The sequence below is a fragment of the Pempheris klunzingeri genome, chromosome 20, assembly GCF_042242105.1.
Source record: "Pempheris klunzingeri isolate RE-2024b chromosome 20, fPemKlu1.hap1, whole genome shotgun sequence".
In the NCBI taxonomy this organism is placed as follows: domain Eukaryota; kingdom Metazoa; phylum Chordata; class Actinopteri; order Acropomatiformes; family Pempheridae; genus Pempheris; species Pempheris klunzingeri.
This window is the reverse complement of record NC_092031.1, coordinates 18,476,616-18,489,430: the sequence shown is the minus strand read 5'-3', so window position 1 is coordinate 18,489,430 and position 12,815 is coordinate 18,476,616. Positions and strand designations below refer to the sequence as shown.

Sequence of the window (12,815 nt, the reverse complement as noted above, 5' to 3'; positions counted from 1 at the left end):
CATTGCCAGGGGTCGGCTGTGAGTATTTGATACTGAAATGATGAATGGTACCGGGAGTATTCCTCCAGAAAATAGAAAACAGGACAAGACTGCTCCCGGTGCTGTAGTCAAGGATCATTTCCACATCATTTACAGCTCAAGTATCGCATCAGCTCACGTGTTCACGCTCAGAAACCCCTCCGCGAAACCGAACAGCTGCTCTGACAGACCTTGACCCCCGCAGACTCTCCTCTTCCCAGATCCAGATGTTTCCACAGGGGTCACCAGAGGTCGGGTTAGACACACAACAACGAGATCCAGTACTACATGGCATAAAGACTGTTTCACACGCAGTTACACACACACACACATTCTGTCACAAGTCAGGAGGTACTGAGTCACTCAGCTAAACGTCAGTCCTGTCCACTAATCCAGTCTGTCGAAACTCTGGACCACTGAGGTTGCATGTTGGTCCTCCTCCACACAGCCACTGAGTGGGTGACCAGCTATTCACAATCCGACAGTTGCATCTGATGACTCACCTTTTAAGGACAATCGGTGTCTGTGTAGCGGCGCTGCTGACCTGCTGCTCAGTTGTTGCTCAATGGTGGAGAGAGCTCCAAATCTATAAGGCTAAAAATACTTATTCCTCTGACGTCAGTAGGAGAATGAACTTTATGTTGTATGTTACAGTGAGCCACGGTCACCATTCATTCTATTGTCCCATGGATTTTGTGAATAACACCCTAGTTACTGACTTATGTTAATTTATGAACTCAGTGAACTCTTCAGAGAGCTGATTTTGGATCCAGTGATTTGTTTCTGTTATTTGTTTCACCCTCCTCACCTTTTACTGATGTCAGCACCCCCACTTCTCTCCTCTGTCCCCTTTCATTCAGTAAATTACTTAATTATGTCAGAATTTTCACCAGAGTTTAGGCGATGCTCTGGGTTTGAACTTCTCTAAAGGAGGAACATTCAGAATCGCTCCTGCAGGTCTCAGCTGAGGCCGTTAAAATCCAGGTGAAGGGCTAACCGCCGACTTTACTACACTGTTATTCTCTGACTGGCCTCACAGCAACACTGGTTATTTATTTAAAGGCATTTTCGGAGGGAATTTAACAAACGATTCCTGGTTTTCCAGGCAGGGAGCCAGTGTCACTGAAATAGAGAGACCATGAGGTATTTTGTTTTCCATAATAAGCGATGCTGCCTGTGTTTGAGGGTGAGTGTGGGAAAAATCTCTAATATGAGAAAGAAAATGCTGGGATCTGTTTATGATACCATGTAGACCAGTGAAGTATTTGGTTTCTGCTTTTGTAGCATCATAAACATTTGACATATTACATTTTGAAGCCAAGTTAACTTTGATTAAAGGAAGGGTCCAAATATCCTGAAGGATCTCAGGACCCAACAGTTAAATCAAGCTATTTTACATTTGAACCACGTTTATTTAGATTTTAGATTTATGAAGCTTTTTTTTGTAGCTTGTTAGAGCAGCTGCTGATTTACATAAAGATATTGTTTCTTTCTGGCCACTTGAGGCATTTATGTTGATTATTGATTCTTTGTCTGTCTGCTGCGTGGCACTGATAAGGCGGTGGCTTTATTGGAGCTCGCCGTGGAAGCTTCCCGAGCGCTGTGAGCTAAAACGGTTAAACTCTGGGCTGTAAAACCAAAACAACGAGCTGAAAGGTGCCGCAACGTTCCGTAGAGCCGAGAGGCGTAAAGAGTCTGCGGCAATTCACTTTGACAGTCAGATGATTAGACATAATCAGATGATCCATTTGTCGTATAGAAATATTGATTGGGGCTCCACATTGTCTGTTGCACCAAAGCTGTTTCCCTGTTCAGTGTCTCATTTAAGTCGCAATCTGGGCAGGCTGCTCTGTGGGGAATTCCTTTTTTTTCCGTCAGAATAGTTAATTGTGTCTTAATAGTTTTTTCACTGTTTTTATGACATCAGAACTGAGAACCCAAAGTTCCCCCTCAGGGGCAATAAAGACCAACAGATGGACTTCAGTCGTAACTACTGTAAACATCCAAAGTCAGAGTTTTGAGTCCCTCAGAGTCAGAGAGAGAGAGAGATCCACCACATCAGTCACTCATTTCTCCACCAACAGTAACTTCACCACACTGAGATTCCTCTCCGACGATTTCCAGTGTGGGAGCTCCAGTCATAGACGCTTCATTCTTAAGAAGCTGCGTTAGGGTTATGTTCTGTCATGTAGTGTCGTCGTAAAATCAGGGTTTTGCTAAGAAGCATACTGGGTCTTTGGTTGTTTGTCATTCTTTTCTCTGTCCCCATAGTTGTACCCCATACTTTACTATCACCTGTCTAATAAAGGCCAAAAAAAGAAAGGCAACTGTATGAAATATTAACTGAAGTAGCTGAGACAAGTTGAGGCATAATTAGAAAAAGAGGGAAAAACCCATCTCCCTCGTGTTGATCATATTTAAGATCTGATGGTGACATTTTAATTAAAGCACATTTCACCAGCTCACAATCTACAGCTAAGAATAATATTGCTCCTAGACTCTGCTATCTTATCTTCACGTTTCTCACATGACTAACGCAGGCTCAATTAAAAGTTCACGTCTCAGACCGGAGCGCAGACATGTTGAGAGCGTCTGTGGCGCTCGCAGACAGCAGCAGCGATTGTTGTGGTTGCTCTTCAGTCATGGCAGCCTGGAAGAGTCCTTGTGTTCTCTGCCAGGGGCTTTTCTGGCATGCTGCGAGTATGGAGCCAAAGGCAATGCGGGGTTTAGAAGGTTAACCATCTGGAATGGTGCATTATTTAATGTTGCATATGCCGAGACAAGCTGGCTCTGAGATTCGTCGCACTTCCCACCACCAAGGTGCTCTCATTCTCTCACTCACGTCTGCTTTTTAATGTGTGTGACAGGACTGTCGGATCTGTCACAAACCTCTGTCAGGCAGGAGGGTTTAGAGCCGTTCAGTCAAAGCTGCAGTCTGAAGCAGATCTGTGCATGTTTCAGGAGACACGAACCTACCCGGGAGATTTGTTTAATTGTAGCACTGCAAATGAACTGAGTCAACAGCCTGAAATGTGTTCGCGTCCAAGTTTTTGCATATTATTCGTGTCCATACGACCGCAGGCGGCCCACTCCCATCTGTCTTTGCCTGCTTCTGCTGAGCTCACAGAAAAACAATACTGCGGCCATGATTTTTTTCACTGATAATCAACATGTGACCTGACAACAACGTGTCTGAAGGACGCCAGCAGGAAAGTAACCAGGAAGTGCAGAGAAACCCCACAAGTGTCTTTTGTTAACGCAGCGTGTGGTAGACCCGATCCTGGATCAGTCAACCGTTGTTATGGGAGATTATGGGAGATATGGGAGACATTGATTTTCCAACAAAATTCCCTTCATCATGCTTTATATCCATGATGCAATATGTATAGTTCAGTATATAATGTATAATAGAGGAGTTTATCCATGCCATCCATCTCTAAGCTCACTGGATGGAAGCCGGTGTACTTAGTGACGTCTAAGCCAATCCTCTCCTGCTTTGACTCATTGCCTGCTCTGCTGTGTTTTCACCCACTTACGCACTCGAGCAGTGATGTATAATAACCCATGTTGTTTGACTTAGAGCAACATGTGTGGAACCAGTGAAAGGCGCCTTGCCTCTGCACACAGTCATGTGCCGAAGCTCTCTACTGTAACTGTATCTGTGTTTTGGCTCTCGTATTGACTTTTCTCCGCTTCCATTTCTTCCTCACTACATAAACATGCGATCCTGTGTCACTGACATGGTTGGAAATAGCTCTTTCTTTTCTTTAGTGGCATGCTGAGGCTTATACATTGTTACATCCATGGGTGCTTCTCACTGCTGTAGGAAATTACTGGACTATTTAAGCAAATCGGTTTCTCAAAGGCACACAAAGGACAAATATAACAGTGACCACCAAGACCATCAAAGAGAAAACATGGCTGTCAGAGCCTGAGTAATTACATGCAGTCATAAGTCATACTCTCCAGTCCTGTGGGGCCAGAGAGCTCTGGGTTTTGTCCTTTCTCCTCTTCCAGCCGAAAATGACTTCATTCTATGAGGTGATGCAGCTTTTACCTCCAGGGACAGTTTGTGCTTAAATCAGCACTGACTACTGCCCAATTACCACTGAGAAATAAGTGATGGTGGTGTCTCCATAGCCAAACTAGTTTGTTACTTCGATTCCAGCTGGTGACTTTTGTCATACTTCTCTCTGTCTCTCCCTCTCCCTCTCCCTCTCTCTTCCTCTCTCTCTCATTTGTCTGCCTTAAATGTCACGGTTTAATAAGACTTGATAAAAAAATGCCAAAAAAGAAATGGGCGATGAAGTCGTAAATGTCTATGAAAGAATGTTTACTTAGAGCTGATGTTCTCTGTCGTCCCCCTGGTGTGTGGCGGTGTCTTATGATAATGTATAGCATTCCTCTTTCTTTACCCATCACCCACTCTGACCCAAACGCATCTCTGCAGTGGCCTCCCAAGACTTTTACTGATTACTGGTTTCCTCAGTCACAGCAGTTTCCTGCTCTCATTCTCCAGCATCAAACAGCTGAACCGGGCCGCAGCCCTCTGATTGGTTCAGGAGCACCTAATAGCTTTCTTCGAGCTTCATCTGATGTTCAGTGTGACCGTTTGCTGAGCCTTAGGGACTTAAAGAACGAAACTGATTTTTGAAATTTTGGAACAACTTCTCATTTCTGGTCAGCGAACATAGATCTTTCTTTTTTTGTGTCACTGGCAGAGCCAACATGGTCCTCAGCTGACTTTTTAATACGTCCTTATGCCTGCAGCTAACACTAGAGCAGACAAATCCATTCCTCAGACTTTTGCTGTTGCGTTTTTGCTTTTGGAAAGACTAAAAATGACAGCACCCTCTAACTAAAATAACTCTAACTAGCCCCTTGGACAAATCCAGAGCTTGGCAGGCCCTCCATGCCCAGCGATGTTTGTGAAGCTATGATTGGACAGTCGCTGCTCAGAGATGGGGTTTAGTGAACGGCCATTAATGTCCATGATTGCTGCAAAGCCTCATCCTTCTGGTAAATATATATCCAGCCTGCAGCGACTTGACTTGAGTTTCCTCGCAGTTACTACAACTAACCTCTCCTGGGTGTTTGGATGACTTGGCGTGGACCCCCGATAACAAAACTGTAGTTGATAAGGAACTTCGTCTGGCTCCAGTGGCGCAATCGGTCAGCGCGCGGTACTTATAAGACAGTATGCAGGCGAGTGATGCCGAGGTTGTGAGTTCGAGCCTCACCTGGAGCATGTTATCGGTTTTACTTAATTTCGTGCCATCTCATGTGGAAATGTGTGCTGGAATGACAATAAAGATCCTTGAAGCGTCTCCACAGTGTGTTACACTGCTCTCAGCCTGTTGTTTTTCTGCTAATCCATAGCAGATGTGTACAGTTTGCCTACACGCTCTCTCATGTACTTCGGCTGTATGTTGTGTGCACATACGCCGAGCTGGAGCTCAGCCTCAGCCCAACTGCAGAGGCAGTTTGTTGTCTTTGAGCGGCAGCGGCGGCAGCTCAGCCTGCTCTGCTATGATGTCATCGGTCGCTGGTTGTGAAATCCTTGCGGAAATGAGAACCTTATTGAACCCAAGCTGAGTGCTGCACATTTCTGCTGCATCTCTTGTGTAACCTGATCTTCAGTGGTTTTGTTTGATCTCCTTTTATCTCCAGCAGTTATTTCTGTTGTGATTGACCCTCGAGGAATAAATCTTTGTCTTGGATCTGACATGGCGTTTAAATTCACCTCCAGTGTGCTGGTGAGCCCGTTTGACACTTACTGATGTTTTTATTGTCTTTTCTGTTCCTACAGAGGACAGCGTCTCTGACTCAGCTCCCCGTTGAGGACCTCAGAGATCCCCTGCCTCCTCAGTGGAGATGCTACATGTCACCACAAGGACGGCGATACTATGTCAACACCACAAGCAATGGTAAGCGTCAAATAAAATGGAACAATCCAGGACATGTTTTTCATTGAAACATACTTCATATAACTGTCACTACTTATCCTAATGTGTGTGTGTTAAGGATGGAACTAGGATGTGGTTAGCTTAGCTGCATCCCTTAGTTTAGTTTAACCCTAACCTGAACACAAACAGAAATGTTAAATCAAAGATTTGGAACTAGGCTGGACGTTGAGAGCCTCTGTGCAGGGACACCAGCCACAGCGCCGGCTGCCAGATTGCAGGTTTGGTTTTGGTCTCCACACTGGCAGGGTGGTACCAAACCTCACTGTGGTGACAAGACTACACGAAGCTACTTACAGCTGGACCTACAGTGGATGTTGTTTGCTAACAAATAGTTCCCGAACACAACCCCCGCCATCAAACCCCAGGCTTTAGCTTTTACATTTCTGTCTATGCACAGGTTAAGTCAACAAGATGTGTGTTAATTAGCAGTTAATCTGCTTCCAGTTTATATGCTAAACTAGGTTGATCGCCTCCTCACTGCAGCTCTGTGCCTAACCCACAGGCACAAGATTGACATTGATCCTCTCATCTCGCTCAGAAAGAAAGTGAGGTTGTACTTCCCATAATGCTGAACTACTCCTTTAATGCTGTTATACAGGAGACGGTAAATATCCTGGCTCTGGGACAGGCTTTAGGTTTGCAGCTTTTGCCCACATTCGGAAAGCATCAGGCCAAAACATTACAACACCATGCCCCCCCCCCCAGACCCACCCCCTTCCACTTAGGCACAGGATGTATAATGTGATTGTGAATGATTCAGTGAATTACATTGCAGACTATGACTATAAATACAGCTCCTTATAGCTTTTCCACTGTTGATGATATGCTGAATAAAATGTAAGCAGTTCCTGCTTGCAGGGGATCCATGTATGTACAGGCAAATGTCACTGGATTACTTTGATACTGAAGGAAACTTCTTAGGCAACTCCTGAGGTATCTTTTTTCAATGATTTCTGAGTGGATTTATGGATGAATCTGAAAATATTTACCTCGTCTGTTATCACGCAGAGGAGTGTTGTTACACCTGCAGTCGCCTGTCGCTCTCACCTCACATAGTGTCTTTGTCTCACGTCTCTGCCTCCATTCCTCCATCGAGGGGGCGAGCGTCGCAGTTTGAAATGCCACAATCTGAGAGGAAATACCAAGTATTTGTTTCAGGAAAAAGAAATGTTATCAACATGGCTTGGAAAGATCTTTTTTTAATTTTAGCCACCATTCCCATCTGTGATAACGGCACTGATATGGAGTTATCACTAAAAAAGGAGTCCAGCTGGGCCAAAACACGAGCACCCAGTCGATCAGAATTCATTTGGAAGACAAAACAAACACAAATGTTAGAATTACCAAAATAGTTTGTTCTTAACACCCTTTTGCTGCTAAACCACAGCTGGTCTGACTGACCCACCCGTACTCCCTGTGGGGGTGTGCGCGCAGCTTTCCTGTGCAGTGAAGAATTTGGATTTGTTTTAGTGACAAACTGCTTTTGATTTTTCCTCCAAATAAAGTGGCTGATTTAGCTGATGGCAACTGCTGATAAAAGTGGTGATGGCCCAAACTACAGAAACAAGACCCACACTGTAATAAACAGAGCTCGTCCTTATGTTAGCTTTGGTAAATCCAGCTGCTCTGTGTATCAGTGCTGCTTTAAATCCTGCACAGCTCCTGCGTGGGTCTGTTTGCTCCTTACGTTTTATAATGTAAGAGCAAAACGTTGCTCGAATTACCCAGAGTGGAGCCTGACCTGATCAGGTAGGGCTGCTCTGTAATGACTTCCTGATTTTCTTTTTGTTTTCAACAAAACGGTCAGATGTGATTCTGTTGGAGGTCTCCTCAGACTCCTTAAGGGACACAATTTTTTACTTCTCTCTAAAATATGTACTTCAAAACATTCACTTTCCAGTTTTAATCCGTCACTTGGCACAAAAGATGTCCTCCCTTGCTCCCAACTACACTTTGGATTGAAAATCGAGCATTATTAGTCATTAAAATGTCTCATTGAAGAGCTTGTATTTGTCACCCATCAGTAATCTGTACAGCAGTGCTGGTACCAGTGAGAGACAGGGGGCGTAGAAGACCTGATACTGCTGATAGAGCCTTGTTTCTGTCAACACAATCACTGCTCAGTGTCTCCCTGAACACACACACACACACACACACACACACTGGCACAGAAACATCTTAATACCCTCCTCTGTTCCAACATAGCCTGCTTTTACCATCCCTGAGTGACCTCACTGTAAAACCTGACTGATGATACTAATATCTTGTCTTGGCGACTCCCATGTGCCTTTGACTTGAGGATGTAATAAAGGTTAGAAAGTGCAGTTTTCTCAGATGCACAGACATGCGAGCAGTTTACACTCCGACAGGGCAGCGTTATAGAGAAGCGGATGGTGCGGCACAGCTAATGAGCTTTGATGACTCTCCGTTCCCTCCAAGGTCAGCAGCGCCTCGGCGTGCTGCCGTTGGTCAACAGAGCGAATTTCATGTCGAAATGAACCAAAGTTTTGAATTGATTGTGCTGTTTTAAATGCTCACCGGGCCTGTACCCTAAATCCCAGCCTACGAAATCTGCCTCGCTCATACGCATTTACTGAGCTGGATTTGGGAAACTTTCTAAACTGCACAAATCTGTGGTCAGCTCCATTTGTTGGAAGGTTTCTTTCAGTAAGATACAACCAAATAGTAAAAAGGGGAAAGTAGAACTGGCTACTTTCTGCTAACAGACTCTATCAAAGTTCACGACTATCACTGTCTATCCAAGTCTGATGCAGCGTTTAACAATCGGACTGAGCCTGCTGTAAAGAGGGAACTGTGGTCCACTTCATTTGTGGTGTGAATGTAAAGCAGACACAGCTGCAGGATTTTATCAGAGTAGATAGAGATTTTTAACCTGACGTGCCAGATGGTGCCATCTGGGGAATCGTCCGCGGAAAGAGTTTGTAAAAGTGCAGGCATGTTCAAGAAAAGCTTGGCAGGTGACCGGATGAACCATCTGTGTCCCACCGTTTAACACAGGCTGACTTCAACAAACTGTATAACGTAGTTAAAACTCTTGTAGCCAGTCAGGAGGAGTGCCGTTTTTCACGCTCTCAATAAAGAAATATTCTCCAGCTCAGATAGAACTGATGCTTTAGCAGCAACCTCTTTAGGAGCTGCTGTTTCTCACTGAGCTTCGGCCACAAACTATTTAGTTAAATCCGTGTGCTGTTTGTGACTTATCCACAAAGCAATCCCCGTAAATGTGTGTTGCTTATATTAATGCAAGATCATTTGGTAACCATGGTAACATGTACGGTATGTGTATTAGCACATAGTGCAGGGATTTTCCCAAATACATTAGAAGGCGACGGAGTGTCTTACTCATGTATTTTAGCAGTTTGTCACTAAAAAGCAAGTGAAACATAGCAACCACACAGTAACTATCCTCCTACAGAACAAAATGCCTCTGTATCTGTCTGTGACTGTGAATTTAGAATATGATATATGAGGGCTAGTTAGAAACTCAACTAATAATGCTTATATCCAGTTACGTCTTTGTCAGATCTCTGTGAGACATACTGTCAGTCACAATAACGTGCTGTCAGTCACCAGAATTTTATTTCATGTAGCAGTGACAGTGCAGGATGACATCACCAAAACTATCCAATGAATGAGTTACCTGTCAGTCCATGTGACTTCAGGCGAACAGCTCCTGGTTTGTTTGTAATAAGTCAGGACCAAAATACATGAAAGTCTGTTCCAAGAGGTGGAACGGACCCGATGACTCTGTTCACCTGTGTCCATGCAACCAGGACTGTGGCTTAGCAGTCACTTAGGAGTGTAACCAGCTCCTCATCAGAGCTGTTCGCATCATGTACGTCTCTGATCATGGTTTCAGTGGTCAGATTGCGGCCGTGAGAGTGGATCTAGAATTAGCCGAGGGCCCCACCCAGCCACGAGACCGGCAGTCGCTCCTCCTGTTCTTCCTCTATGTAGCTCAAATGAGATGCTAAATGCGTTAATGTGAAAAAAGCTGGAAACAAATTTTCTTCTCAGTTGACTGTCTCGAATGCGTTGTTAGGTAGACGGATCTTCGACAGGTCTGTTTTGTCCTCATGTGACAGCGTTTGGAGGCTGATCTTCAGCAGTAAAACCGGTTGTGTTCCACAAGGACGGAGTCAGAGAAGACAAGAGTGGTGTGCTGGAAGAGTTCCACAGTATAAAGATGATAAATGTCCTTGTCGTGTGTAATAAAACATGTGCATCCTGGCTCACAAAGAGAGCAGGATTGTTGCTGTTGCTGTTGTGAAACTGGCCTCTGAGGACACAGAAAACCTCCAGGACTTATCTTCTGTGTCTTTGCTGCACGATGACTAAATGAAAGCCTGGAGAGGGCTCCGTCCTAACACACACTGCACTGTACTACAGGCCTGTGGTTCTTTCAAATTCACCACGCAGCGACTGTTTCCAAACAAACCCATCTGATAACATTTTTCCTGAAACATTCGGTATTTATAGCATCTCTGCTATTTTCGCTGGACCTCCCTTTTGTTACTCTAAAGTTCAGCCAGATTAGATGCCGTCCTGCGTGTGTGTTTATGTGTGCGTTTGTGTTCCAGCGTCGCCATAGTAACAGAGCGCTGTGCGTGGGTGAGGGCTGCATGTCCTTGTGTCGGGGCTTGTTTTTTTTCTTGGTTTTCCTTCCTGTGTTGCTGGGTGCAGCGGTGCAGAGTGCTGTGGTTTATACCAGCCGTCCCCCAAGACTCTCCACTCATCCCAGGCTGACCAGGCTGACCCGTGGGCTGCTTCATAAACACACCGAACCAAACACTCAACAGTCCCTGCACACACACTGCAGATTTACAGCAAGCATACAGTCAGTTCCCTCGTTTTCTTGGTATTTTTGAATGAAGTCTCATCCATACTAAACTATAAAAACTTCTCATTCGCTTATAAATGAAATGAATCAATTATCCGACATTATCTGACATTAAAGTGCACGCATAGAGATCTGCACTGTAAATTACACCCTGTGCACTTCTGAGAAACATAATCAAAAGAGAGAAAAATCGAATCATTTCATGTGAGCATATATTTGTGTGAAGCAGTTACATCATCTTTCTATGACAACCATAAAGCAGCCTGCCCCCAACTAGAAAAAGAGCCACGGCTTTTAAACCACAGCCCAGGTAAGCTTAAACTTAAGCTAACTCACGTGAGATCATTTCTTCCTATCCACAGTGCGAACACACGTCCCACACATCCACAGGCCTACCTCCTGGCTAAATACGTTGGCTAGTCAGCTTTAACACACGGAGTCTAAGTACCGGCCACTGACTGTATATAAAGATGGACAAAGCTTCCTGCTTCCTCACTTTGTACACAAATGAAGCCAGAATATACCCACTGCTGCGCCCAAGTACACCTGCCTGACAGAATTTATAGCATCAAATAAGTCATTAAAACCAAACTGATCAGAAAAATGAACACTTGAACATACATCAGCGTGATAAGAACGACCTAAAATGACAGAAACAATCTTTGGGAAAAAAATGATTTGACGTGTACTTTGATCCTTTAGTTTGTTCCGTGTCACTTTTTGGGAGCCATCATTCAGACAACCGTCTTCATCGCTAGCTTCTAATCTGTCTGAAAAAGTGTAAAATCTTCCATAGGTGATTTTAACAAAATTGAATCACCATTGATTTGTTAGCTTTCAAAAAAGTTCGTCTTCTAATTCACCGACATGTCAGAGCGTGCACTCAGCATCATGTCATCAGCGTCTGTACCCATGTGACCCACTCCCCTCTAATGCATCATCTCTCGATCTTTAATATATTTATGTTAATGCTGTCAAAAACATACATTACATAACTAACGATATGACGTTAAAGTTTTTTTGAATTGTTTGACAAGCTGATCGTCAGGCTGTGCTGCACTGCTGGATCTTTAGTAATTGGCGTCAGCGGTTTGCACCGACAAATGCCAGTGTGGGTTGATTTCTTGGACACTCTGGCCTCATTCAGCTTTCTTTCCTGCATATGTCAACACTGTTCATCTAAATGGTTGTCCTTATTCTCAAATACCACTGATAACAACATGCTGCCTGTGCTCGTCTCGTCCGACAGAGGTTTGTTTACCTGCTGCCACTGCCGGCTCAGCTGTCAATCTAATATGTACTCAGAGGTGTGGAGTCGTCTTACGCAACTGTAAATGCTAAGTTTTTTTTTTTCCAGACTAGCTGCAGTGTACCCTCTGCTTTTCTCTGTGTTGGTTTCATTCCATGAGAGGAGATCCCTTAAGCGCCATCTGCATAATACAGAGTGTGAATGGGCTGTGATTGATAAAAACCAGAGACAGGAGGTAGCTAATGCATCAAGCACCAGTGTCATATGGTTATGAATAAAATATAGCAGTGTCAAAGCTAAGTGGGCCATTTCTCCCCCTCTCCCTGTTCGGAGTCAGGGATGTCTCGCATCACTTGTGGTGTGGTTGGCAGACAGTGAGCTGATGCCTGGCTATTTTTGTTTTCAGACCTGCTGTTGACTATTTTCATTCATACAGTCACTTGTACACATCTGCTACACTGCCACTACTGTCTTTCCTTATGAGGCACTGAGTGGCTGCTACACTGGTGAGCGTGAACCAGTGAAGCAGGCAAAATGAAAATGGGACTATGACTGACTTTGGTGAATCAGAAAAGCATGAATTGATGTTTTGTTTTCACGTTCACATAAAAGACAAGACATGCACCCCCGTGCAGCCTGAACCGTTAGATGCTACGTACTATCATTGATTTCATGAATTCACATCATTAAGGGATCTTAACGGCAGACCTGAGGAGTGCGG

The 12,815-nt window shown here is 44.4% G+C and overlaps 1 protein-coding gene and 1 non-coding gene across 2 annotated transcripts in view; both read left to right on the top strand.

The window, feature by feature from the left end:
* Nucleotides 1-12,815, top strand: part of gas7b (growth arrest-specific 7b) — a 57,992-nt gene that overhangs the window by 12,914 nt on the left and 32,263 nt on the right. Inside the window, exon 2 of the mRNA XM_070851955.1 lies at nucleotides 5,828-5,945. Coding sequence (XP_070708056.1) covers nucleotides 5,828-5,945 — 118 coding nt within the window. The remainder of the gene's footprint in view (nucleotides 1-5,827; nucleotides 5,946-12,815) is intronic.
* trnai-uau (transfer RNA isoleucine (anticodon UAU)) lies at nucleotides 5,173-5,266 on the top strand. Its single transcript has 2 exons — nucleotides 5,173-5,210; nucleotides 5,231-5,266. It is a non-coding gene; the product is annotated as a tRNA-Ile (tRNA).